The sequence below is a fragment of the Lepidochelys kempii genome, chromosome 4 (assembly GCF_965140285.1).
Source record: "Lepidochelys kempii isolate rLepKem1 chromosome 4, rLepKem1.hap1, whole genome shotgun sequence".
Classification (NCBI taxonomy): Eukaryota; Metazoa; Chordata; order Testudines; family Cheloniidae; genus Lepidochelys; species Lepidochelys kempii.
The window spans coordinates 135,243,080-135,270,515 of record NC_136383.1 but is presented as its reverse complement, the minus strand read 5'-3'; the positions used below and the strand labels follow the sequence as shown (position 1 = coordinate 135,270,515).

General features: G+C 41.8%; 1 protein-coding gene across 3 annotated transcripts in view; it reads left to right on the top strand.

The window, feature by feature from the left end:
• Positions 1-27,436, top strand: part of SLC4A11 (solute carrier family 4 member 11) — a 154,707-nt gene that overhangs the window by 53,664 nt on the left and 73,607 nt on the right. For 2 of the 3 annotated variants that reach the window (XM_078852611.1, XM_073342965.1), the window contains exons 4-6: positions 14,819-14,865; positions 19,077-19,308; positions 21,209-21,290. In XM_078852611.1, the coding sequence (XP_078708737.1) occupies positions 14,819-14,865; positions 19,077-19,308; positions 21,209-21,290 (361 nt within the window). The remainder of the gene's footprint in view (positions 1-14,818; positions 14,866-19,076; positions 19,309-21,208; positions 21,291-27,436) is intronic. The other variant, XM_073342968.1, reaches the window with a different exon arrangement.

The following is a 27,436-nucleotide window of genomic DNA, read 5'->3' as shown; positions in this document are numbered from 1 at the left end:
GGACATGTGTCCATGCTGATGATGGGTTGTGCTCGATAACAATCCAAAGCAGTGCAGACTGGAGCAAGTTCATTTTCATCATATGAGTCAGATGCCACCAGCAGAAGGTTGATTTTCTTTTTTGGTGGTTAGTATCTGTAGTTTCCGCATTGGACTGTTGCTCTATTAAGACTTCTGAAAGCATGCTCCACACCTCATTCCTCTCAGATATTGCAAGGCACTTCAGATTCTTAAACCTTGGGTCAAGTGCTGTAGCTATCTTTAAGAAACCTCTCACTGGTACCTTAGAATCATAGAATCATAGAATATCAGGGTTGGAAGGGACCCCAGAAGGTCATCTAGTCCAACCCCCTGCTCAAAGCAGGACCAATTCCCAGTTAAATCATCCCAGCCAGGGCTTTGTCAAGCCTGACCTTAAAAACCTCTAAGGAAGGAGATTCTACCACCTCCCTAGGTAACGCATTCCAGTGTTTCACCACCCTCTTAGTGAAAAAGTTTTTCCTAATATCCAATCTAAACCTCCCCCACTGCAACTTGAGACCATTACTCCTCGTTCTGTCATCTGCTACCATTGAGAACAGTCTAGAGCCATCCTCTTTGGAACCCCCTTTCAGGTAGTTGAAAGCAGCTATCAAATCCCCCCTCATTCTTCTCTTCTGCAGGCTAAACAATCCCAGCTCCCTCAGCCTCTCCTCATAACTCATGTGTTCCAGTCCCCTAATCATTTTTGTTGCCCTTCGCTGGACTCTCTCCAATTTATCCACATCCTTCTTGAAGTGTGGGGCCCAAAACTGGACACAGTACTCCAGATGAGGCCTCACCAATGTCGAATAGAGGGGAACGATCACGTCCCTCGATCTGCTCGCTATGCCCCTACTTATACATCCCAAAATGCCATTGGCCTTCTTGGCAACAAGGGCACACTGCTGACTCATATCCAGCTTCTCGTCCACTGTCACCCCTAGGTCCTTTTCTGCAGAACTGCTGCCTAGCCATTCGGTCCCTAGTCTGTAGCTGTGCATTGGGTTCTTCCGTCCTAAGTGCAGGACCCTGCACTTATCCTTATTGAACCTCATCAGATTCCTTTTGGCCCAATCTTCCAATTGGTCTAGGTCCTTCTGTATCCTATCCCTCCCCTCCAGCGTATCTACCACTCCTCCCAGTTTAGTATCATCCGCAAATTTGCTGAGAGTGCAATCCACACCATCCTCCAGATCATTTATGAGTACCTTCTTTGTGTTTTGTCAGATCTGCAGTGAAAATGTTCTTAAAACAAACCAGAAGTGCTGGGGGTCATCATCCAAGACTGCTATAACATGAACTGTAAGGAAGAATGTGGGTAAAACACAGAACAGGAGACATACAATTCTCCCCCAAGGAGTTAAGTCACAAATTTAATTAACATGTTATTTTTTAACTAGCGTCATCAGCATGGAAGCATGTCCTCTGGAATGGTGGCCAAAGCATGAAGGATATACGAATGTTCAGCGTATCTGGAATGTAAATACCTTGCAATGCCGGCTACAAAAATGCCATGGGAACGCCAGTTCTTACTTTCCGGTGACATTGTAAATTAGAAGCGGGCAGCATTATCTCCCGTAAATGTAAACAAACTTGTTTGTCTTAGCGATTGACTGAACAAGAAGTAGGACTGAGTGGAATTGTGGGCTCTAAAGTTTTACATTGTTTTGTTTTTGAGTGCAGTTACGTAACAAAAAAAAAAATCTACGTTCGTAAATTGCACTTTCACAGTGTAAATTGCACTGTAGAGATTGCACTACAGTACTTGTATGAGGTGAATTGAAAAATGCTATTTTTGTTTGCCATTTTTATAGTGCAAATATTTGTAATAAAAATAATATAAAGTGAGCACTGTATGTTGTGTTGTAATTGAAATCAATATGTTTGAACATGCAGAAAAAAAATCCAAAAACATTTAAGATTTCATTTGGTATTTATTGTTTAACAGTGCGATTAAAACGGCGATTAATTTTTTTGGGTTAATCGCGTGAGTTAACTGCAATTAATTGACAGTTATTGTATCACCCACTAATTGTATCAGCTTACACACTGTGTAATGTGTATCAGCTTACACATGCTCCCACCGATGTAAGTGCCCTTCTACACTGACGTAATAACTCCATCTCCTCAAGAGGCCTAGGGCTTATGTCAGTGTAGTTAGGGTGACGTAGTGTCTGTGAAGACACTGTGGGTGTAAGAGTAGTTAATTAGCGGGATGGCATTTTCTGATTTGAATGTCACTCTTGTATTCTGTTGTCTTGTTTCTAATTTGTATTTTTATTGTAATATATAAAAGGAGAGAGGGAGAAACATGCATAAAGTTACTGCATCCAATATAAGTGAATGTGTGATAAAACAGAACACAGGATTTACATGTATTCACATATTCCAAGGTCAGGTCTTCATTTGATAAATCTGTGTCGCATTTCTGTGCAATTGTAACTTCAAATACGTTTGTCACGTTCATGGCAGCAAATGTAACTGGCACATCATAAATAGTTCTGGGCAAAAAACTGATTTGTTTTGGTTTGCTTGCCATTCCAAAAAATAAAGAGGAAAATAAAAAATCCACACACCCAGTAATTGGAAAAAAATCCATTCTAGGATCTCAGTCTTGCCCTGTCACGGTCATTATGATTGACTATAAATTGCCACTGTGAATGACCATGAATAGCCATTGGGCCAACAAAAGAAGTGAGAATGACTCTCGCCTGGTAGTTAGGGACTCCTGTAGGATGTGGGAGGCCAAGTTCAAATCCCTGCTCCAATGACTGTTTATACCAAGTGGAACAACTTCAACAAGAGAGATTGAGAGCCCCTTTACCAGAATATCCCAGAGCCTAGTGGAAAGGGCATTCTCCTGTAGTGTTGGAGACCTGTGTCCAAAGCCCTTCTCCAGATCAAGCCAATGGTGGAGTTGAACCTGGCTCTCCACATCCCAGGTGACTGTCTTAACCAGGGGGCTAAAACTTACAAGTAGGGCACCTCTTCCTCTCATGTTGTGAATGGGAGCTAAGTCCTGAAAAATATTTTTGGCCAAAATTCTTTGAATTCATCTCAGTTTTGCAAATAGCTTTGGGTTGATTGAGACTGCATTTTTCAGCAAACTAATTTGTCCAAAAAAATTCACCCAGCTCTAAAATTCACCCAGCTCATAAACACTGAAGCTTTAGTAAGCAAATCACATTAATCCTGGATAATTAATTGTGTACCTCCAAGAAGAGTGGTCAGATGATTCTGCTTCCTTTGATTAGCTATTCTGTTTCTAGGCTGGCCAGCACAAACTATCCTGTGTTCACACAGGTTGTGTATAATCCACACCACGTATGTTGTTGGGAGGGCCAAATGACTAATTAATTAATAGGTTTCAAGGCCAGAAGAGACCACTGTGATCATCTAGTCTGATATCTTGTATAACACATCCTAGAGAAACCCACAAAATTCCTACAGTATATCTTTTAGAAAACATTCAATCCCGATTTTAAAAATCAGTGATGTAGAATCCACCACGACCCTTTGTAAATTGTTCCAATTGTTAATTACTATCATGGTTTTAAAAAAAAACAAAAAAACAAAGTCTTATTTCCAGTCTGAATTTGTCTAGCAGGAGAATCTTAAGTAGGAATAGAGAGGTTATTTTTACTTCTATATTTGGCATTAGTAAGACCACTACTGGAATGCTGTGTCCAGTTCTGGTGTCCACCGTTCAAGAAGGATGTTGATAAATTGAAGCAGGTTCAGAGAAATACCCTGTGAATGATTAAAGGATGAGAAAACATGCCTTATAATGATAGACTCAAGGAGCTCAGTCTATTTAGCTTAACAAAGAGAAGGTTAAGGGATGACATAAATACAGTTTATAAGTACCTACGTGGGGAACAAATATTTAATAGTAGGTTCTTCAATCTAGCAGAGAAAGGTAGAACCCAATTCACTGTCTGGAAGTTGGAGCTAGACAAATTCAGACTGGAAAGGAGGTGCAAATTTTTTATAGGGAAGGTAATTAACCATTGGACATATTACCAAGGGTCATGGTGGATTTTCTATCACTAATAATTTTTCAATAAATGTTGAACGTTTGTCTAAAAGATCTGCTCTAGGAATTATTTTGGGGAAGTTCTGTGGGCGGTGTTAGGCAGGAGATCAGACTAGATGATCACAATGGTCTTGTCTGGCCTTGGAAGCTCTGAATCTAGGTTACATGTACAGACTTCAGATCATACTTTTATGTAACCGTTCCAGCTGTGCCTTGAAGTTAAGATTCATAAGAATTATTAAGGCTCTAATACTACTAAAAGCATAGAAGACAGCTACACCTGGATTTTGCTCACTGTTTTATTTATCTATTTTGTTAAAGCGTAATAAACCTCTTGGTAACTTACTCAGTGACTAACTTTCTTGTGGGTCGGGCTATTTTGTCATACAACCTCTGTTGCAGCCAGTGGCAGTGGCTGAGCGAACAGCAGCTTGACTCGAGAAATTAATTTGGGGAAGTTCTATAGCCTGTTTTCTGCAGGAAGTCAGACTAGATGATCACAGTGGTCCCGTCTGGCGTCAGAATATAAATCTCTGAACGGGAGCTTGCAAAACCCTTTCCAAGATGTCACGCCACCCCTTGTTCAGAGGGAGCCTGGATCTATCATCTGTAATGCATGATGAAACACTTATCTCTTGTGCTAGCCATTTGCTGAAGAGGTATCAGACATGGTGGTTTTCATTTTGACTGAATAATATTTTAATCCTCTGTACCTGGAGTTCTTTGCAGTACTAATGACATGAAGCAAACTTTAATAAATAAATAAATAAATAAATTTAACCACAATGAGATGTCCAGGAGACAAGATTGCAGTAACTATTAAGTTATGTATATAAACTAGTCTCCTCTATTGGGTGCTCATCCTGCCCAAATTCTAGATTGCAGATTCTTTGGGGCAAGGATCTTATATACCTGATATTCTGTAAGTGTTTCAGTCAGGGTCCAGACACCCCAATTGGAGAACAGGGTGTCTGAACCCCAAAGCATAAGCAGTTGAATCAACTGGTGGTATACAATGTTGTGTATGAACACATGTGGAGTAAGATCTTTTATGAAAGCCTGTAATGCTCTGAACATGTGGTTATGAATTTGTGTATTTGAGTAGGTATAAAACAGTGCTCATAATTTGTGCTGCTACATTCAGCTCCTCCACACAACGGGGCGGTCATCAGCCAGGTTGGGGAGGAGCTGTCTCCCCAGACAGATGAGACTAGCTCCAAGCACCTAGCATTGTATAACCCAGGAAGAGACAAATGGTTGGCCTTTAGGGTTAATGGGAAACAACTGTGCTAGATTTCCCCACCCTAAGCAACCATGAATCACCATGCCAGGAGAAAAGAAAAGCCGGGAGGGAGCCCTTAAAAAGAAACTGAAGTTTTCATTCTGAGGGGTAGCCTCTAAGCAGGTAGCTGTCGGTGAAATGCTGGATGCTGTCTATGACAGAGTGTATTCTGGGAAAACTGCTCAGTGATAACGGGTAACTTTTATATTAGACTAATTCCCTTTTCTAATATAAGTGTAAAGCCTGAAGTTGGGTTTTTATGTTTGTTTTTTGTGTGTGTGTAGTTTGAATGCATTTGCTTTTTCTTATGATTTCATCTCTGAATCTGTGATTTTTCTATTAAACACACTTTTTGTTAATTTTTACCTTAAGCAGGTCTGTGTGTGTGTGTGAAAGTAAGCTGGTGTCTGGGGAGCTGGTTTCATGCCTTGGGAGGGTGGTGGTGGTGATGAACCAGAGGGGAAAAGTTGGAGTGTCTGTTAGTCAAGAACTCAGGAAGGATGGATTTGGGGAGACTTGAGAGCAGCAGGACCGTTGGGGTCACCCTGCAAGGAAAAGTGGGCTGGTGAGAGCCAGGGTGAAACTTTATGCTTGGGGGCTGTTTACTGGTATCCTGGCTCTGAGCCATGGCAGCATTAAGGCATCCAAAGTTACAAGTGAAGAGGTGACAGAACTCCTTACTGCTCTGGGCAATCCCCAGAACATCAGAATAAGGCACCCACCCCACTTTCAGTCTAGTACAAATAATAAGCACTTATAAAAGTACCAAGAGCCATCGGGGATAGGAGCTTGAAAGAAGTATAAACTAATAGAGTAGAATTATGGACCTGGTGACAGCTCTGCTACGAGCCCTTCTAGTTAATAACCTCAAGTAATGGACATACAACTCAGTACATGCATAATTAGATACTCTTTGCTATAATTTTATTTTAAAATATCTTTGCGTGGGATTAAACAATGTTGAGCAAAAGGGCATAGCATGGGCCATAAAATTATGGCAACTAATTAACTATTGTCATATAATTCTGTACCATAGGGAATGGTGTAGCAAAAAAATAGAATATACATTTAAAAAAAAAACCCTCATTTTTAGCTAGCCCGGTCATTACTGTCTAAACCAGCTTTCACCCATAGCCTAAATCAGTCTAGGTGCCCAGATACTAAAGGTTGGCTCAGTTTTGGCACTTGGGTCACTGAACCTGTTCACATATATGTGTGTTGTTTCCTTGTGGTTGCTGGAGAGCCCCCAATATAACTCGTTCTTCAGCCCCTGGTATTATTTGAATATTGGATGCTATCGTCTTCGGCAGAGGTAGAAAGGCTGTACTGTTGAATGGCTGTGTTTATTTATGGTAGGAAGGACTTGGGGTGATTACAGGTACTTGCTCATGTCTGCCTGGGGCCTTGCCATTGCTCATCGTGTAGACAAGGTTTTTTGGGAAGGTTCGGGGGAGGGGGTGATCTTCAGGCTGAATAAAAGAACAATCTCAGCAACGCTGCTACCCTGTAGGATACTCTGGTTCTTAAAAACTTTTTTGGGAGATGGAAAAGTGGGGAAAGGTTCAGACCAGGAGTTGGTGGTGATGGTGGTAGGGAAGTCTGTGAGGGGTTTGCAGTGGAGGTTATACAGGGTTGGCAAGATCTCCTATAGGCTTGTTTTCAAGACTCACTTGAATATTTGCAAACATAAAAGCACAGGAGTTTACAATGTACTTACATCTCCGGGTAGAAATGCACAATAAACACAAAGAAATGCCCTTCTTACCTGCTTTCTCTATAGGCCTCTGTAGCAATTCTGCCCCAGTCCAAGCCATTCCTCCTCTCCCCACTTTCCCTCTCTGATCTCCCATGTGGGGAGCAGTCTGTCCTCCACAGAATTCGCACCCCCTTTCTGCTCTGTATCCAAGAGTTGCAGGTCCCAACAGAGCTTTCACCCTTGTGGAATTGGACTCTGGCATTGTTCCCTGCAACCCCATGGTACAGAGGCCACAATAGAGGATCAAAGTAGGCAAAAAATGCCCAGGGAGAAAGGAGAACTCAAACCAGAGCGATCCATTCAGTTGGAGGTTCATGAGCCTCATGGCTCTAGTTGCTATCATTTTATAATCTGTTTGCAAACTGTACATTTCATAACCGCAAATACGTATTTATGCCCCTGACTGCAACAAGGAGCCTGAATGTTTGTGCTTAAAAGTTGAAGGGAAAAAATTCCTGGTTATTAGTGACTGGTGAAAAATCAATCTGAAGGAAGGATGTGGCTTTGTTAGAAATAATAATGGAACACAATTTACACTTCACAAGAAATTATAAAGATTGTTCCACCCTCTAGACAATAGACCATTCCTAGATACCGAGAGCCAACAGTTTCCTGTAATACACTCCAGAGACACACACGCGTGCACACACTCGCCTGCTGCTTTACTAGCAAAACACAGCTTTCCAGCATGCTGTCAGGCCCCTGTTAAGATAAATTTTTTTTAAAAAAAGGGGATGGGGAACGCTGTGGTGGCGCCAAGGAATTCCAGGGAGAGTAGTGGCCAGAGACAAGTGGTCTGGGCCTGACTGGGTATCCTTCTACACACAATAGTCACATTTCCTCACATGAATACCAAAGGCCTTTTTATGTCTACTGGCACAATGCTGACCCAGGGATTACATCTGATAACTCCTATTTTAGAAGTGTGATGTCAGTGTGGGATGTTGGGCTCTTAGGGTTTCCTATACTATAATGGAAAGTGGACACACCAATTGTGTTGTCACATTGTGGAGAGGGGTGGCTTCCCTTCGAGCTTCCTGATCAAGGTATTTTCAAAGCACTGTTTACAAACTTAACCGCCCCCCCTCCACACCCCACCCCACACACACACCCTCTTTTTGTGCCTAAGGCAAGCATTTATACAAGAGGTATGTGCTAATTCTAGCTCCTTCACAGTGGATTTGCTTTGGAGGCGGCTGGGAGCTCAGATGTATTTGTGAGAGGTTTCTTTAGTGCCCTATTTGAGCCAATTACCATTTTAAATGGAGTATTTTCCAGCACAAGGGTTAGGGCCAGATCAGTAGACGATTTTTCTTGCAAGTATCAGAACCTGTTATTTCAAGAGAATCGGCTCTGCATAGTGACTTGTGTCTGAACGTTTCAGTTAATAACAGGAGTGGGGTGGTGTCTTTCTCTAGTCACAAGTACCTTTGTGCTTTTTCCCCTCTCCCGCACCTTCTATGAGAGAAACTTCCAGTCAGAACTGATCAAGCCAACACCTTACTCACCATCCAGTTTTCCCTCAAAACTAACAGCTAGACAGACAGTGAGCTGTGTTCACCTGGCTAAGAACTAAGCACATCCCATTAGATTTGTTACCCTGCGACCTTCCCCCCCCCCCAAGCTCACTTGTTTCTCTCATTCACTCGTTATGGCTCTTAAATTGTAAGCTATTTGGGGGCAGGGTCATTGCTTATGTCAGAGGTTCTCAAACTGGGGTCCGCGGATAGTTCTAAAGTGCGCACCCAGGCGGCCCACCTAATTAGTGGAACGGGAGTGGCTCCACTAATTAGGTGCCTGGACCCTGGAGAAGATGCACGTGCTAGGTGAGGTGGTGGCCTTGGGGGGAACAGGGGGTAGGTGGGAGGAGGCAGTGGGGTGAGAAGAGGGGGTGGATGGAATTTGGGATGTGCAGGGCTGCAGAGGCCAGAGAAAAAAGGTGACTTTCCCCAGCTCCAGGGCTGCGCCTGCCGGGGAGAGACCCCCACTTCCCAGCCTCAGCTCGGAGACAGGGCACATCCATCGCATTAAAAAGGTTAGGCTAGTGATACTAAAATATCAGTTGTGTGCTTTGAAATGTCTAAAACAAAAAAACATTTTCTAAGGGTTTTTTTTTTTTAATATAGTGCTTCTATCCAAAGCGCTTTACAACAGTTAGCTAACGGTACACACAACATTTGGAAAGTTAATGTACTCAATGCTTTTTTTTTGCCTCTGTTTTCACGAACAAGGTTAGCTCCCAGACTACTGCACTCTGCAGAACAACATGGGGAGGAGGTGAACAGCCCTCTGTGGAGAAAGAAGTGGTTTGGGTCTCTTTAGAAAAGCTGGACAAGCACAAGTCCATGGGGCCGGATGCGCTGCATCCGAAAGTGCTAAAGGAGTTGGTGGATGCAGTTGCAGAGTCATTGGCCATTATCTTTGAAAACTCATGGCGATCAGGGGAGGTCCTGGATGACTGGAAAAAGGCTAATGTAGTGCCCATCTTTAAAAAAGGGAAGGAGGAGGATCCGGGGAACTATAGGCCAGTCAGCCTCACCTCAGACCCTGGAAAAATCAAGGAGCAGGTCCTCAAGGAATCAATTTTTGAAGCACTTAGAGGAGAGGAAAGTGATCAGAAACACTCACATGGATTCACCAAGGGCAAGTCATGCCTGACTAACCTAATTGCCTTCTACGGTGAGATTACTGGCTCCCGGAATAGTTTGTCAGAGTTGGCAACCCTACTAGGGGGCTCTGATTTTATTTGGGGTTTAAATCCTCAAACTCATTTTTTCTCCCCAATGCCCAATCCAAATGTCACAATTAGAGTTGCGCTGGGGGTGGGAGGGAGAAGTTCTTGTGAAGCTGACTGCCTTTATCCCTTGTCCGTTTGCTGCTGTTAGTGCACCACTGAAAACTTGAGCCTCTGTCTTCCTGATTTCTAATGCTGGCTGTTGACCAGCTTGCAAATGAGAGGCCCTCAGCTAAGTCATGGAGTGAATACTCATGGCTAACAGCAAAGCAGAAGAGCCGTTTGAGCTCCCCTCTCAAGAACAGTGGCGTGAGTTGAGTTCCTGTCACCGCTCACAGTGCCCCCACAAAAGTGTTGTCTACAAACTACAAAATGGTGGGATGGCCGTTGATGCTGCAGTCTAGGATTCATGCCAACTCTGTTAGAAATGTGTTTTAATTTGTTTGAGTCCTTGGGGGGGAAATCACCAGCCCTGATGCAGAATTATTAGCTTTTGTCTAAGTGCCCAAACGTTATCGCTTCAAAAACTGAAAATAAGACTTTTAACTAGAAAATAATGAAATTGCTCTTATTTTGCTCAACTTTATTAGCTGGAGTTGACTTATTTTATTATGCTAGCACTTGGAGCAGGTTCTGGACCCTTTTGCTGTGGCTGCTGTACTAAAAAGCCAGTTCCTTCCCCAAAGATCTTAAAATCTTAGAGTGGGTTTACATACAACTTGTGCACTGTCCCTTAATGTGGAGACATCTCAAAAATGTGTGGTTATGATTTTTGCAGACCCCAAAGGCCAGTCCTGGGGGCATAGTAGGGGGAAGGACATTTGAGTAAATTAATAGCTTTAGAGAAAGCGAGTGACAAGCATGCGACAAGCTTTCAAACCTATCATTCATTTTAAATGAGTTTGTTTTCAAGGCTGCCTTTGCATGGGAAAATTCTAGCAGTTCCTTTTTAAAAATGAAATCGGAAACTTTCTTTTGCGTTTCCAGGTTGTCCCGATCATGGGAGGTTAGCAGGTTATGCGGAGAAGACTTTGCCTTCAGGTGCATAGAGTAAATGTCACAATAAACATCAAATCATCCTATTTATAGGTTTCAGGGTAGCAGCCGTGTTAGTCTGTGTTCGCAAAAAGAAAAGGAGTACTTGTGGCACCTTAGAGACTAACCAATTTATTTGAGCATAAGCTTTCGTGAGCTACAGCTCACTTCATCGGATGCTGTAGCTCACGAAAGCTTATGCTCAAATAAATTGGTTAGTCTCTAAGGTGCCACAAGTACTCCTTTTTGCATACTATTTATGAATCTTTGTCACATCAGACCCATTCTTGTTAAGCTATAGAAGCTTACCTGTCCTATTAAAGTCTGCTTGCCACTGCTGATGTTTGGAAAGAGACTTTGTCCTAGGTACTAGATAATACTGTAACAAAATGAGAAAAGCGATGGTGCTCTGCTAGAAATTCTGAATGCCCATATGCAAAGCCACAAGTGCAAATTCAACATGGTGCAATTTGTCACGGTCACTGTAATAGTATTTTAAACTCCCGATGAACTTCTCACAGCTAATCTGAGCAAACCAGTAAGACGTGTTGAATATCATACAAATCATAATGTGTGATACCTAAGCACAGGTTCTGATGTACATCTGGGGTTTATTTGCTGATTTGTATTAATTAATTTTATAAAAATCTCCGGACAAACTGGAGTACAATTTAACAAATGCAAAGTTAGAATCCTTGTACTATTATTGGTTTCTGTTTGCTACATGCAGAGATAGGTAGAGGTAATGAAAGTACTATATTTATTAGATTTTTCTAACAGATTTTCAAACCACATTCTTGTTCGGGATTTTTAAAATTTTATTTTCAGCAAGGAGGAGCATAACAAATAGAAATGAAAATACAAAATGACAGTGGTATATTTTTTTTATTCTTAGATATTTTCTAAAATCCTATTTTCCCCCCATCCTCCTGTTTTTTGTATGGAATTATTTTATGTAACTGCCTCCAGCTGTTCAGATTAGTTCTAATTTGATGCGTTCTGTCTAGCTCTAATTCTATGCTGTGTCTGCTCAGTCTGTTTACCTAGATACCCATCACTGGGGTATCTAAGCACCAAGAGCCAGTAATCCAAGAAAACACACAAAGACAAAGGCCACTAAGAAGCTCCTGCAACACATGTGCCCCAGTGTGTTAACTATGTTCATTCAGTATCAGAGTCAAGAATTCCGCTCGATCAGGACAGTGTTATTAATAAGGAAGACTTGCATGATATGCTTCCTTTCCTGGGAAAGAATCCAAGCTGTGTGCTTGGATACTGTGATGAATGAGGCTCCAGGCCTTATAAAACTTCCATACATTCCTTAGGATATTTGATGAGAAATTTAAATGGCCCTGGTCCAGAAGATGTAATCAGAGATGCTTTTGATGATGAAGCAAAAGAGTTCATTCAAGAAGATTACTTGAGAGAATTGCTGATGGTAATTGGACTGGTTTACTGCTGAGTTAGTAGATGAGCTGAACAGAGGGTCGTGAAGTGACAAAGGGTAACTTCAATTATATTAGATTAATGCACATCCTTAAGGATGGAGCAAAGGACAGACTGCAGATAATCAAACACCGACAGATATACTTTATTTTGAGTCTCACTTCATTTCTTTGGGTGTTTTTTTTGTTTTTTGTTTTTTGTTTTTACTGGAGCCACCAATTGCATGCTTTCAGCTTTTGCATTCCTCTTTATTTTTACTGATTCCAGGTCTCTCTAGCACACTTCTACCTGTGTAATTAGACTGTCAGTGGAGGGTATTGTAAAGGGAAAGCATTTGGGAATAATGAAGAGCGAATATAAAAGCCTACGGAAACTGCTCATTGTTTCTGGTCACTGGAGGGCTTGCCCTTTTATACTACATATCATTTTTAAGTAAAGATGACTTATAAATCAAATATTCCTGGCAAAGATATTTTAACAATCATAACTTTCATATGGGGACTTGGATAATCTATAACACTTCAAAGTTAATTCCACTTTAATAACTAGTTGATTGATGAAAGAAATGGGTGTAGCCTCTGCACTCCGAGAGTTTCTATGGTAAATAGTAGTTATGACATCTGAACTGCCTTATAATATTTCACTGTGCTTAAAGGAGTGCATGTGCGGGCTTGTCTTCCCTGTAGAGTTAACTTGAGTTGTAAACTCACGTGTTGCCCCAACTCAAGGTCCATCCACACACACTAAACCCTTAACTCAAGTGTGGGAGTGCTTTTAACTTGAGGGGAATATAGGCTAAAGCTCAGTTGTGCACAACTTGTCAGCTGCTAATAAAACCATTCTGTGCACCGAGCCATTCGCTTTCTGTAGCTCCATTGTTCCACAGAGTGGCAGCTCTCTCTAGCGCATGGATAACTCAAGTTAACTCTACAGTGAAGACATAGCCTGTATGTCCGATGGACCGCACTGCTCGTGTCAATCAGCTTTGCTTCCACTGAAGATCATGGGGTTAAGCAGAGCACCAGTTGAGGACGTGGCTGGTAAATGAGAGGGGGGAGTGGATCAAAAATATTTTGCATATAAAAATAAGATAATAGAAGCAGTTCAGCCATTTAAAGATGTGGTTTTAAAAACAGCCAATTTAGAAAAGATTTCTAGCTTTTAATGGCCCTGATTGCAGTCTACGCAGTCACGGCTCCACATACAGAAGTTCTCTTGCACTTTTTGCTACTTCAACAAAGACGTGTTCCGTATTTCCATTGAACTCCGTGGCAGTGTGGAAGAGTTGTTTCTGCATTTTCACTGTATTTTGTGTCCTAAAACAATAAAGTACTGAAAATACAGTGGTGCTTTTGGTACTGTGAAGAAGAAAGGAGGAATTTTTAACAGAAGTGCAATCCCGACAGATATGAATTCAGACCTCTGAAATATAGGGCAGACATTTTTTCCACTGGCCATTCAACTGTCTTTGGTTAACATACAAGGGAAATTACTTGTTACTTGGTACACAAGAAGTAAATACTTTTTTTAATTTATTTTTAATACTACAGTACAAATGTATGGAGGTCTAGAGTATTTCCTACTTCATGCCAAGAGCTATAGATATGCAAAATTTTCTTAATTGGTTATTAATTTATTTTGCTGTTTGGAGAGGATTGAGAGTAGGAATTTCCTATGCTTTGCTTTTCAGTTCTCCATAATTTAGGCAACCAATTAAAAATTGCTTTAATATATATTGTGTGGCTAGCAAACAGAGGTAAGAATTTAGAATACAAAATCTCATAAAAATGACTTTCTCAGTGCCTTTTTAGATGTTCATAAGTTTCCTATCACTTTGGTATCTAATGCGTGTAATATTACAGACAAAATAAGTCTACAAAAACTCCAAAAATAGTTTGCAGTGCTTGGTCTTGTCAAGGCAATGCCATAAAGTTCGATCTTTTACAAGTAGGTGGTGGTGGTGGTGGTGTTTTCCCATCCTGTCTCCAAGTCATCATGTCACTTAGTCTGTCAGAACTGCTCCCAAAGTGGGAGTTTTTTGCATTAATTACTGTGAATGCATGGTTGGATTCTAAATGAGGAAATATTCTTGATCCTTTGAAATATTTTGTCAGTAAACCTGAATGAGAGACAGATGCATGGGATACAGTTACATATTTTACCTACTGGATTGGGGATTAGGTGAAAATAATCTTGTCACTAATGGAAAAAAATCATATTTTTGCAGAACCTTGAAGCATTTTGCTGACTTATTTCCATTTTTTTTGTTGATTTCAATAGTAAAGAAAATTTCTGCACACTGAATAGCTCTTTCGTTGCTGCAGTCACATATTTGTCTGCAAAGGTTATTAAATGTTGCCAATGTCAGACCAAAAAAGCTTCATTTGTCAGCAGAATGATAAACTTTCACCTTACATTATATTGTAGCATATTTGCAAAGCTTTCATTTGATGCCTGTTGCTTGTCAGATACCTATGATTGTAATGTTTTTCTCAAATTCTTTTCCAGTAGAAAGTGAAAGTGCTGGCTGTGTTTTATTACATACATCTAGAAAGGTAAGTTGCAATTCTGTTTACCTGGTTAATCCTTTTTAACTCGCTCCTGTAAATCATAACACGTTAATAGAAAAAGTAAGGTTGATCATTTCTTCTTTCTGGCCTAATCAGAAGACATTTAAATGCCTTGCTCTCTCAGAATACCTTTGTTTCTATTTACCTCCAAAAAGCCATGTACTGTCCTCCTTTTCCAAACACAATTTCTTTTGCCATCAACATTTAATATCCTTCTTATTGGGCCATATTAATTCATTACTTGCTCTCATGAAACTGCCTGAAAGGTGGTCCACGCCTACACACAGCAGTACAATCTCCTTAGCTTGCCTCAGACTTAAAAACAAAAGCACCCAATAGACATTGTAACTGTGTGATTCAGTTTCCTGTTTATCCCAGCTAATCAGATCTGCCTTCAGGAGGTTTAGCGGGAGTGAACTCCCTTGAAGCAGTGTAGCCAAAGAGGATTATTGTCGAATAATGTTTATTTTGCACTTAGTTATTAGGCCATAACACGTTAGTGCCAACAGAGAAATGAAAAAATTCATATAGAAACCGCATTACTGCAAACAATTTTAATAAATAGGTAAATCAACCAGAAAGAGTGTTGCAAAGGAAATGTCAATGCCAATATCACTTACAATCTAGAATCTTGGCAATCCGGAGGGATCTGGAAACTGAGAAAGACAGTCTAAATTTGTGGTGTTCCTTTAAATCTTCTTGACTCATTCCCCAGTTTCCCACCTGCCCACGAGCTCTGAAGTAAGACTCGCTAGCCCTTCAAAACCCAATAGGTTACGTGAATATAATTATTAAACCTATTAATTTTGGGCCAGATTTTGAAGTTTGTGTTCTTTATGTGCAGAAATATGTATTTAGACACTTAAGTGCCTGTTTTAGGCACTTAAATGCTGATTTAGGTGCTTGAAACCATATCCGTGTTTAGGCACTCTAATTTAGCATTTACATACCTAAAATAGGTATTTAGATGCCTAACTTCAGGCACCCATGTTTGGAAATTGGTTTAAATGGTTTAAGATTTCCCCTCTCCACAAAAAAACCCAAAAATGTTTTGGGTGGTAAACAGAATAAAACAAATAGTCTCTTAAAACACAAACTATAACCACAAAAGAGAGTTTCTTTTTAGAAAGAAGAAACAAAAGGAAGGCAGCAATGAATATATAGCAGTTTGCTTTTTGAATTGAAAGATGTAGCTCACTTACTTGTATACAGGTAGCACTTAAAGGATTTTAGGGCATAATTACCATTATTTATTATTCAGTCTGTCATATCTACTTTGGCCAGGATTAGCTAAGGATTCTGTGCCAATTTGCTTGACCCCAGAGGAGGACTGGTTCAGAGGCCTTGTGATGCTGTGCTCAGATGTGACGGTGTAAGAGACATAAATGCACCTAGACCAGTGGTTCTCAACCTGTTTATCATTGTGGGCTGCACATGCAGTTCTCCATGTTTTAAGGGGGGAGAGGGTGCATCCACACAATATATACACTACATGTGTGGCCCTGAGGATGTCACATGGGCTGAGAACTACTGACCTAGAGAGAATGAATGTATTTCTCTCCCCTCTACCCTTTTTTTTTAACTGGATTCTCACTTTTGTTCGGTATTTGCTTCCTTCACTGTGAATGCCGGAGTAGTCCGCACTCAAAGCATCTTGCAAGTCACGGGCCACCACGTTATTTGGGTTGCTCGGGGTAGGGGTGAGGAGTTGCTTTTCTGCCATTCTCCCACACTAACCCTTCTCTGCAGCCCCAAAGTCCCCAGGTAGAATGCATTCAGAGCTGTCACCGTCTTGTTTTCTGAAAGACACTGCTGTCCTTCAGGGCACCCTTCCCCGGCCAGCCACCTGCCATGCTGGCTGAATGCGTGCCTCCTTCCCCACCAATCAGGAGCAGGCAGAGTTGGCTTAATTTCTTTTTTTGACGGAGGTGATGCAAGTGCCACTGTCCTCTACTAAAGTCTCCTCCTCTGCGGCTGGAACCGCCCTTCTCTTTGTGTAGCCCAAAGACAAGAGAACGCCTGAAGGCAGTGGATGGAGGGGTAGCAGTGCAATGGGAGAGGGGGGTTGGGAGACCAACAGAAGGGCATAAAGAAGAGGAAACGTGATACGTTGTGACCTTTTTGACTGGGGGCATGTGGCACCCCTGCCGTGACTCTTGGTGAGTCATTTAAAGACTGGCCACTTTTCACTGAGGTAAATTCCAAAGCCTTGTACCTGCTAGAATGCACAGGCAGATTCCGATCTCCCCTGGGATAGGTGATGGCATCACAGATAGCTACAGCAGAGCAGCATTTCCTTATGCTCTTGTAGGTGTTCTGCCATCAGCTGCTGGCAGGGAAAATCAGAACGCTGAATGTGTTTTCTCAGCAGGTATGTCAAGAAAGAACTGATCTGTTTTTTCCAAATTTTTTTTTTTTTTTTTAAATCTCTCTCTGGTCCAAGTTGCATGCGGAGCATTGATCACTACTAGCTGTTGTCTGTCATTCAAATCTGCGAGTATATTGAAGTGATTTTTAAAGAAGAATTAAATTCTTAATGCTTGCTTTCCAGTTGAACAAGTTACAGCTGTAGACTGGATACTTGTCATCTTGCTATTGAAGTGTTTTCAATTCAGCCCGTTCTCTGGAATGGACCAATGCCTCTGCTTTTTCTCTATTGAGGCATATTTTAGTATCCAGTCTTGGACAGTGGCTCATGGCAGATACATGAGAGGAGTACATAAATTCCTATAATGCAGCTATTCGTGTAGTCCTCTACCATCTATAGAGAGGAAATACTTCTTGCCTCCAGCTGGTGATCATCTTATGCACTGTAAGCATGAGAATCAAAGAAGCCAAACATATTGTTGGCAGGATTTGAACCTGCTTATGAGAACCCCAATCAATTGAGTGAATTGCCTGAAGCAACCTCGACAATGGGAAAACTAGGAAATAATGCTCCTGAGAATAAATTTTTGGAACACGTTTTTGAAACTTTCTTGCAGCATTTGTGAGCAGATGTAATCACCACAGCAGCAGTAGCCCAACAGATAAAACTCCTTTTGGGCCTGGTTGATAATTCATATTTATTGTTGTTGGCTGTGGAGCCATGGATATCACTTGTGAAGGGGGAAAGCAATTTTAATTATGTTCTTTCATTCCTGTAAACACAACACATTCAAAGACTCTTTGTCTTCATTGTAAGAGGGAAACAACTTGGTTTTTGCAATGTTGTAATTGCACTTTAGGAGTATAAAGAATTATTTTTTCTTCCTCTTATAACCACTGTCTTGTTATGAGGCTTTTTCAGTTTTCATTAGGAAGATTCCAGCATAAAGCATCCCATTGTGACTTACACATTCTCTGTCTAAATTATTCTATGTAAGAAATTGATTGATGCAAAGTAAAACAGTGTTCATTGCAATGGATGTGTTGCTTGTACTGACAACTTGATAATTAAAGTCATTAGTAAAATGTTACTTACACGTTGATTAATCTATACATGGAAAAGGAAAAGAGGTTGCATTTGTCATGTATGAGACAAATGTGGACCCCCAACAATAAGGATATAGGGTAACATTTTTGAAAGTGCTCAAGTCACTTTTTCAAAGGTGACTTAGGAGCCTAAATCTGATTGATTTACGATCAGATTTAGGCTCCTATGGGCCTAAATCACTCTTTGAAAATGGGACTTAGGAACCTTAACCATTCATTTAGCACTAGTATTTAAAATTTGTATTTTTATATATGTCCTTTTGCCAGAACTTTGCCTGAAGCACCAGTAGAATTGTAAATGTATTGCAGTATCTATTTGATTGTGTACATACTGTGGTCTGATTATTTTTTTCTTTTAACAAGCACCCGCAATTTCCACTGACGTGAGCTGGAACTGCAGGTCCTTAGTTCAATGATAACTGAATTATTTAACTAACAAAAAAATAACCTACGGAGTTATCACAGTGCTGCTGCTCAGCTGTGGTCAAGCCTGGTTGTGTTCTCAGTCTCTGACTTTCCTGTCTTGTGAGTGGGATTCTGTGGAACTCCTACTGTCCCGTGGGATGTGTGGCACAAAATCTTCAGTTTTGTGTCAGTTTTACAGCCCGAACAAACTGCATATGTGTGGCTAACTGTACAGGCGGTCAGGGTGCTCTGGTAGTTCATTGGTACATATAGTGTGAGTATGAAACATCTAATGAGAGAACCTTTCCCTAACGCAGTACCTGAAATTAAAGAATTTTGAGGAAGAAGTCAGAGCCCACCGTGACCTGGATGGGTTCCTGGCCAGAGCTATCATCATACTGGATGAGACAGCAACCTCCTTGGATGATGTCCTTCGAGAGATGCTGAAACACTTTGCTGAAGATTCTGATAACACGGAGCCAAGCTGCAACTTTGACAAAATAATGAGCACTTTATTCACCGATTCAGGAGCCCCCAGAGAAGGGAATGGTAACTACCTCTTCATTTATTGTAGCTGTGGAGTTTCTATCTGAGCTGCATGTTTTGACTCTTATGAACAACATCTAAATTGCTTTGTATCATTTTCATTATTGCTTATATTCACTGCTCGTTCCCCGTGACCACACGCTCCTATGTTGTGTGTCATGTCGCTGGCAACATTTATATCTGAGTCATTTATTAATGTGGTAGCTGAGTTATCCCATGTTGTGTCTGTCTGAATTGTTAAGATACGTTTTATACTTAAACTGGAATATTGACTTTGTGTCTAAGTTAAGTCATATTGGTTCAGTCTGAAGGGATGGGTCATCATCAGCATTGAAGTGCTCTTTGTATTTCATTACCCTTTGGTCTCGAATATTTCTCTTTCTGTAATTGAGCTTGTTTGTTTGTGGTGTTTGTTAGAGTCCCTTTGGGGCTGGTACCGCTTGCTCCCAGAAATACTCCACTTTGCCATGGGAATCTCTCTAAACCTAAAATCACCCAAATTGACACATGCTTGTGAATTCCTCCATGGCTCCGCTGAAATTCTGCGTGGTTGCAAATATCTAACTAGTTGAGGAGACCTGGACAGAACTTCCCTTGGAGCCATTTAACATTGTTTCTTAGTCAAATGAAAACAACGAGGAGTCTGGAACATATGTAGCTCTGCAGATTCTCTTCATTTGCAAATTTAACATCATTAATTTGGGCTTGAATAGGGACTGGGAGTGGCTGGCTCACTACAAAAGCAATTTTCCCACTCTTGGTATTGACACCTCCTCCTCAATTATTGAGTGGACCACATCCACCCTATTGAATTGGCCCTGTCAACACTGGTTCTACACTTGTAAGGTAACTCGCTTCTCTTCATGTGTCAGTATGTTTATGCCTGCATCTGTAATTTTCGCTCCATGCATCTGAAGAAATGGGTTTTTTTTAACCACGAAAGCTTATTCCCAAATAAATCTGTTAGTCTTTAAGGTGTCACCGGACTCCTCGTTGTTTTTGTGGATACAGACTAATACGGCTACCCCTCTGATACTTGACAATCAAATGAAAGTGACAGGAGGCAGTTCCTCTTCTCCAGAAATTCGGTGTGATGCCGTAGGAGCAACACTAGCTGGCCTTCGGCATAAGATGCTGGAGCCAGTGATCAAATCGTACTCAACCATGTAACAGTACACGATCTGGAGGGCTGGGTGCTGGTGCCATTACCCATGAAACACTAGCAGAACGAAGATGCATTGATTGCAAGCATCCTTGTGCATTTTCGAATCTCTTCATTGAGAGTAAAATATTTACATGAATATACAAATGTGTGTTACTTAAAATACAGTGGTCCCACCTTTAAGTAATTTAATTAACAAATTTGACAAGACTCCTGAGTGAGTAGCACATAGGTTCCTGCTTTGGTTATTCCATGCTAAGCTTTCATTTGTTCATATATGTATAGCTATATGTAATACAGATTTTCTGCCTCTTTTCAATGACAATTGAGCATAAAGTTTTATAAATTGTTCCACAGAACAAGCAATGGGAATAAAATAGTCCGACCAAAGGATAAGATTTCCTCTTTTGATACTTGGAGTCCACTTAACCTTATTTTCCTTCTATAAGAGAGGCCTTCTAGCCTGACGCTGTCAGCTTCATTACGAAGAGAAGACCACTGCCACTCCAGGCTGTAAAATGTCTTTTAAGGACAGTATTTGAAAACATCAGGTTGAGTGTTTCTATCTTTTGTCCTTTTTTCATGTGCATCAATCCAATCAGCAGATAAGTGAATAAAAGTGCAGTATTCCTGCCAGTGCTTTGACCGTGTTTTCCATCAGAACTCTGCACGAGTCTGCTTTGATGAGTAACAATTTCCAGTACATTTCTAAGTGTGTCATTTTTTTTTTCTTTTTTCTAGTTCACCTCCTATCCGATACAATTCAGGGGGTCACAGCAACTGTCACAGGGGTTCAATATCAACAGTCCTGGCTCTGTATCATGTAAGTACATCAGACTATTGGGAACCCTTCCTGGGCTGCTCAGAACCAGAAACATTTTTTCCTGTACAAAACAATATGTATTGCACTTTATAAATGAGAATTTACTCCCTTCTGCTCATGGACACATAATAATAATAATAATTAATACTTTGCACTACCTTCCATCCGAGGGTCTTCAATTGCTTTTTCAAACATTAATGAATTAAACTTCTTAGCACTGATATGATGTACTGTGAATGTTCCCCATTTTACCGATGGGGAAACTGAGACAGACAGTTTAAGTAATTAATGAAGGTTGCACAATATTTTTTACCTCTCTGTACGATATTAGACAAAATATTGCTGGAATATCGTGTCCAGTTCTGGTATGCACGTTTTTAAAAGGATATTGAGAAATTGGATGGGTTCATGGTCTGGAAAACATTTGTTACAATGAGACACTTGAGCAGCTCAATCTGTTTATCATATCTAAGAGATGAGTAAGAGACAGTTTCATCATTGTCTACCCACTACCTACCCAGAAGAAGGAGATCTGACTCCAAAGGGCTCTTTAATCTGTCAGTCAAAGGCATACGGAGACCAGCACCTGGAAGCTGAAGTGAGATACACGTATTTAACAATGAGGGAATTAAATATTGACACAGAATATCAGGGGATGTGGTCAACTCCATCACTTGGCATCTTTAATTTAGGACTCGGTGTTTCTGTGAAAGATATATTTTAGTTTGGCCACAAATTGTTGGGCTGGCTGAAATCACTGGGTGAAATTCTATGGTCTGTGTTATGCAGGAAATCATACCTAGATGATCACACTGGTCCTTTCTGGAATTAAAAAACTATTACTCTAGAAGTCACTGACTGATCTGGGAAATGAACTCTGGTCTTCTAACTTCATCCTCTGCATTACCACACGCTCATGTGTCTTTCAAACAAAGGTTTGGAAAAGGTTTAATAATGTCACTGGTAATTATATGTGCGTATCAAGAGGAGAATATATATCCCTGATTAGTCTGATAGATTGCTGAAGAGTGCCTGAGAACGTTGTCATGAGAAGTCTTCTGTTTCAAATTGAAGTGGCTATTGTGGTGGCACTGAGGATTTCCATTCCTCTGGTAATATTTGTCCTCATCTCTGGACCCTGCCACTGCATCCATGCTATGATGTTTGTTCTTAGCTCATAAATCTATCAGAGCTTTGCTTTGGTTATGTGTGTTTGGTTGGGGTTTTTGCCTGTTGTATAAGAGAGAGAATGTTACAGAGAATGATTCTTCAGAGATAATTAAATATATTGCATATTATACAGCTTTCCGGTGTTAATTTGTTGTATGAAATTAAGAGCAAGTTACTTGTAGCATTGTCCTATGCAAGTATATGCACTGTTGTTTACTGACCAGTCTACAAGTTGGACATGTATATAGAACCTCACATCTAGGCACATGGGTATTTGATGCACAATTGTTTTACTCTAGTAAGTTGTTAAGTGCTACTGATTCAGTGTGGTTGAAGCAGTGTTTCGTCCAGGGAACACTGGGGGCTGGGAGTTGAATTGTGAGATTGTAATGTAATGCATTTTCAGCCTGTGTTACCACCTGTAGACTAGAATAGTGCTCATGGCCCCTCCAATCTCCCAGTATGAGTATTTTGGATCACTAGGTCTACAGAAGTGCCACGGTGACCGAACACGTTGAGAAGACTAACGATATTTTTACTTACCTGTTGGGGAAAGGATTTACTGTCTTTAGGCAACTGAGCAAATAGAATTTTTCAAGGCTTACATTAACCACATCTTCGTGGAAGGGTTTTCTCCTTTGAGCCATAGTTTGGTGATGCATTTCCTTGTTGCTGGTGACTTGGCAGGTTTTGGAGAACAGATAGTTTATCATCACAGCTGAGGGATTTATATATATATGTGACCACAATGTTCGGATCTGTTGAAGAAGATGGGCTTGGTAACCTGCTTGCCAACATCCTTTTCAGCAGAGGGTAGAGCCTGATATAAATTCATTAGTAATTAACAACATGATTGATTTAGTTTAGAATTCTCTCCCTAGCGGTGTGCACAGTTTGCAGGATGTCTGTCGAGAAATCATCACTTTTGGCACCTCGAAATTCTGGTAAACCCTAAGAAAGCTCTTCTCTTCTTTACCTAGTTCTGTCACATGACACATCCACTCCCTAAGTTGAAGCTGTCTTTATTTGCTGAGTTATCTGCAGAAATAGGCACCTGTGTGCTGTATGGGGACCATACAAGTACCTAGACTGTAAACTCTCCACCTATTTGTACAGTGCCTAGCAGAATGAAGTCCTTGTAAATGACTAGGGCTTCTAGGCCCTATGGTAATACAAATGATAAATCATCATAATACTGTCAAGACAGTAAATTAGATAATAAACTCTTTTGGGAGAGAGACCTTGTTTTTTATGTCTATAAAATGTCATGTACACTACAGGACTGCATAAATAATATAGTTCCTTTACTACTATTGAGAGCTGCACAGAGAATGGTAATATGTCCTTTAGAAAGGTCTGTGTTTCTGAATGTTTGTGGTTCATTTCCAAACAGACCATGGTTTGCTGTATGTTTTCACAGTTTCAAGTCTGAGGGTTGATATAGAGGCATCCATGGTTTTAATGTGTTTGATCTATAAAGTGTCCATAAATGGCATTGATTTCAATGAGGAAGCTGGAAGAGCTATTCCTTCCCCCCACCTCAATAGAAGTCCCATCGATATGTATGGAACAGTATCTGATATCCAAACGAGGGATAATAAACAAACAAACTAGGGAAATGCAACCTAGAGGGAGCTACTATAAGGTGGGTGCATAACTGGTTGGAAAACCGTTCCTAGAGAGTAGTTATCCGTGGTTCACAGTCAACCAGTTCTGGGTTTGGTTCTGTTCGATATCTTCTTTGATGATTTAGATAATGGCATAGAGAGGCGGTTCTCAACCAGGGTCCGGGGCCCCTTAGGGGGTTGTGAGCAGGCTTCAGGGGGTCCGCCAAGCAGGACCACTGTTAGACTTGCTGGGGCCCCGGGCAGAAAGCCAAAGTCCTTTTGCATGGGGCTGAAGCCCAGGGCCCTGAGCCCCCGCCACCTGGGGCTGAAGCAGAAGCCTGAGCAACTTAGCTTCATGGTGCCCCCTGTGGCATGGGGCCGTGGGCAATTGCCCTGCTTGCTACCCCCTAACACCAGCCCTGGCTTTTATATGCAGAAAACCAGTTGTTGTGGCACAGGCGGGCTGTGGAGTTTTTATAGCATTTTTGGGGGGCCTCCAAGAAAAAGCCCAAGCATAGGAAGTACACTTACGAAGTTTGTGGACAGTACCAATCTGGGAAGGGTTGCTTTGGAGGATAGGATTATCGTTCAAAATGATCTGGACAAACTGAAGAAAATAGGATGAAATTCAATAAGGACAAATGCAAAGTACCGTAAAAACTCTTTTATCCAGTACTGCACCAAACGGCAAGCTCTATAAACCAGCATTGCTAATCTGCACTGAAAGTCCAGTTTATAGTGCGGTTGGTGTGAGGCCAGCAGGGGGCTGAGACATAGGAGGGGCTGTCGGGTACGCTCTGGGAGGGAGTTTGGGTCCAGGAGCGGGCTTGGGGAGGGGTTTGGGGCACAGGAGGGGCTCGGGGTGCCGGATCGGGGGACGCTCACCTCCGGTGGCTCCCCATAAGCACCTCCCCGTCCCTGCTGTTGCTGGTGGAAGTGCAGCCAGCTGGCTCTGCAGGCACATTGCCGCCGTCCCCCATCCCTGAGCGCTGGCTTCACAGCTCCCAGCCCATTGGCCAGGAACTGCAGCCAGTGGGAGCTGCAGGGGGCGACGCCTGCAAACCAAGGCAGCAAGACCCAAGAAGTAATTCTTCTGCTCTACTCTGCGCTGACTAGGCCTCAACTGGAGTATAGTGTCCAGTTCTGGGCACCGCATTTCAGGAAAGATGTGGACAAATTGGAGGAAGTCCAGAGAAGAGCAACAAAAATGATTAAAGGTCTAGAAAACATGACCTATGAGGGAAGATTGGGGGGGAAAATGGGTTTGTTTAGTCTGGAAAAGAGAAGGCTGAGAGGGGACATAGTAACAGTTTTCAAGTACAGGTTGTTACAAGGAGGAGGAGAAAAATTGTTCTCTTTAGTCTCTGAGGATAGGACAAGAAACTGCAAGGGCAAGTTTAGGTTGGACATTAGGAAAAACTTCCTAGCTGTCAGGGTGGTTAAGCACTGGAATAAATTGCCTAGGGAAGTTGTGGAATCTCTGTATAACTTGCTCTTTAAAATCTCCAGTGACGAACACCTGTCAGGGATGGTCTAGATAATACTTAGTCCTGCCTCAATGAAAGGGACTAGACTAGATGATGTCCTCTCGAGGTCCCTTCTAGTCCTATGATTCTATCTTCCAATCTACTAGCAGTTTTTATGTGGCCTGCCTGCTATTTGGTGAAGTCTGGGAGTGCTTGCGCCCAGTTTCGTGCTATCTGTAGACCTTGCTGGAGCCCTAGGCATAATTAATTGTGAACCAAAGGCTGTGAACCAGAGTAGGCCTGGCCTTGGCAAAAATAATACACTAGGTATTGGCTACCCAAGTAAGCGCATTCCTGACCTGAGAAGATGGTACAGGAACACATACCCAGAGTTCTCAAGTCAACTATGTAAACACATCATTAAGAGATGGTGCAGGAACACAAAGACCCCTCATAAGGTAAGAATGGGTTGATAGAACAATGGATAAGGATGTTTTGCTTGAGCTAACAGGCACATGGATAAGGGTAGTAACTAACAACATCTGGAGTGTCATATGTAACTTGTTTGTATCAATGTAGGAGGGACATCTTTGTTCAGCCTAGGGGACAAGATCCCGGTGTACTGACTGAGCAGGTACCTTGTCATGGGCATACATGTGTGAGTGTACCTGAATCATAGAATATCAGGGTTGGAAGGGACCTCAGGAGGTCATCTAGTCCAACCCCCTGCTCAAAGCAGGACCAATCCCCAACTAAATCATCCCAGCCAGGGCTTTGTCAAGCCTGACCTTAAAAATATCTAAGGAAGGAGATTCCACCACCTCACCTATGTAACCCATTCCAGTGCTTCACCACCCTCCTAGTGAAAATTTTTTTTCCTAATATCCAACCTAAGCCTCCCCCACTGCAACGTGAGACCATTAATCCTCGTTCTGTCATCTGCTACCACTGAGAACAGTCTAGATCCATCCTCTTTGGAACCCCCTTTCAGGTAGTTGAAAGCAGCTATCAAATCCCCCCCCTCATTCTTCTCTTCCGCAGACTGAACAATCCCAGTTCCCTCAGCCTCTCCTCATAAGTCACGTGTTCCAGTCCCCTAATCATTTTTGTTGCCCTCCGCTGGACGCTTTCCAATTTTTTCACATCCTTCTTGTAGTGTGGGGCCCAAAACTGGACACAGTACTCCAGATGAAGCCTCACCAATGTTGAATAGAGGGGAATGATCACATCCCTCGATCTGCTCGCTATGCCCCTACTTATACATCCCAAAATGCCATTGGCCTTTTTGACAACAAGGGCACACTGTTGACTCATATCCAGCTTCTTGTCCACTGTCACCCCTAGGTCCTTTTCCGCAGAACTGCTGCCTAGCCATTTGGACCCTAGTCTGTAGCTGTGCATGGGATTCTTCCGTCCTAAGTGCAGGACTCTGCACTTGTCCTTGTTGAACCTCATGAGATTTCTTTTGGCCCAATCCTCTAATTTATCTAGGTCCCTCTGTATCCTATCCCTACCCTCCAGCGTATCTACCACTCCTCCCAGTTTAGTGTCATCTGTAAATTTGCTGAGAGTGCAATCCATGCCACCCTCCAGATTGTTAATGAAGATATTGAACAAAACCGGCCCCAGACCGACTCTTGGGGCACTCCACTTGATGTCAGCTGCCAGCTAGACATGGAGCCATTGATCACCCGTTGAGCCCAATGATCTAGCCAGCTTTCTATCCACCTTATAGTGCATTCATCCAGCCCATACTTCTTTAACTTGCTGGCAAGAATACTGTGGGAGACCGTGTCAAAAGCTTTGCTAAAGTCAAGGAATAACATGTCCACCGCTTTCCCCTCATCCACAGAGCCAGTTATCTCATCATAGAAGGCAATTAGATTAGTCAGGCATGACTTGC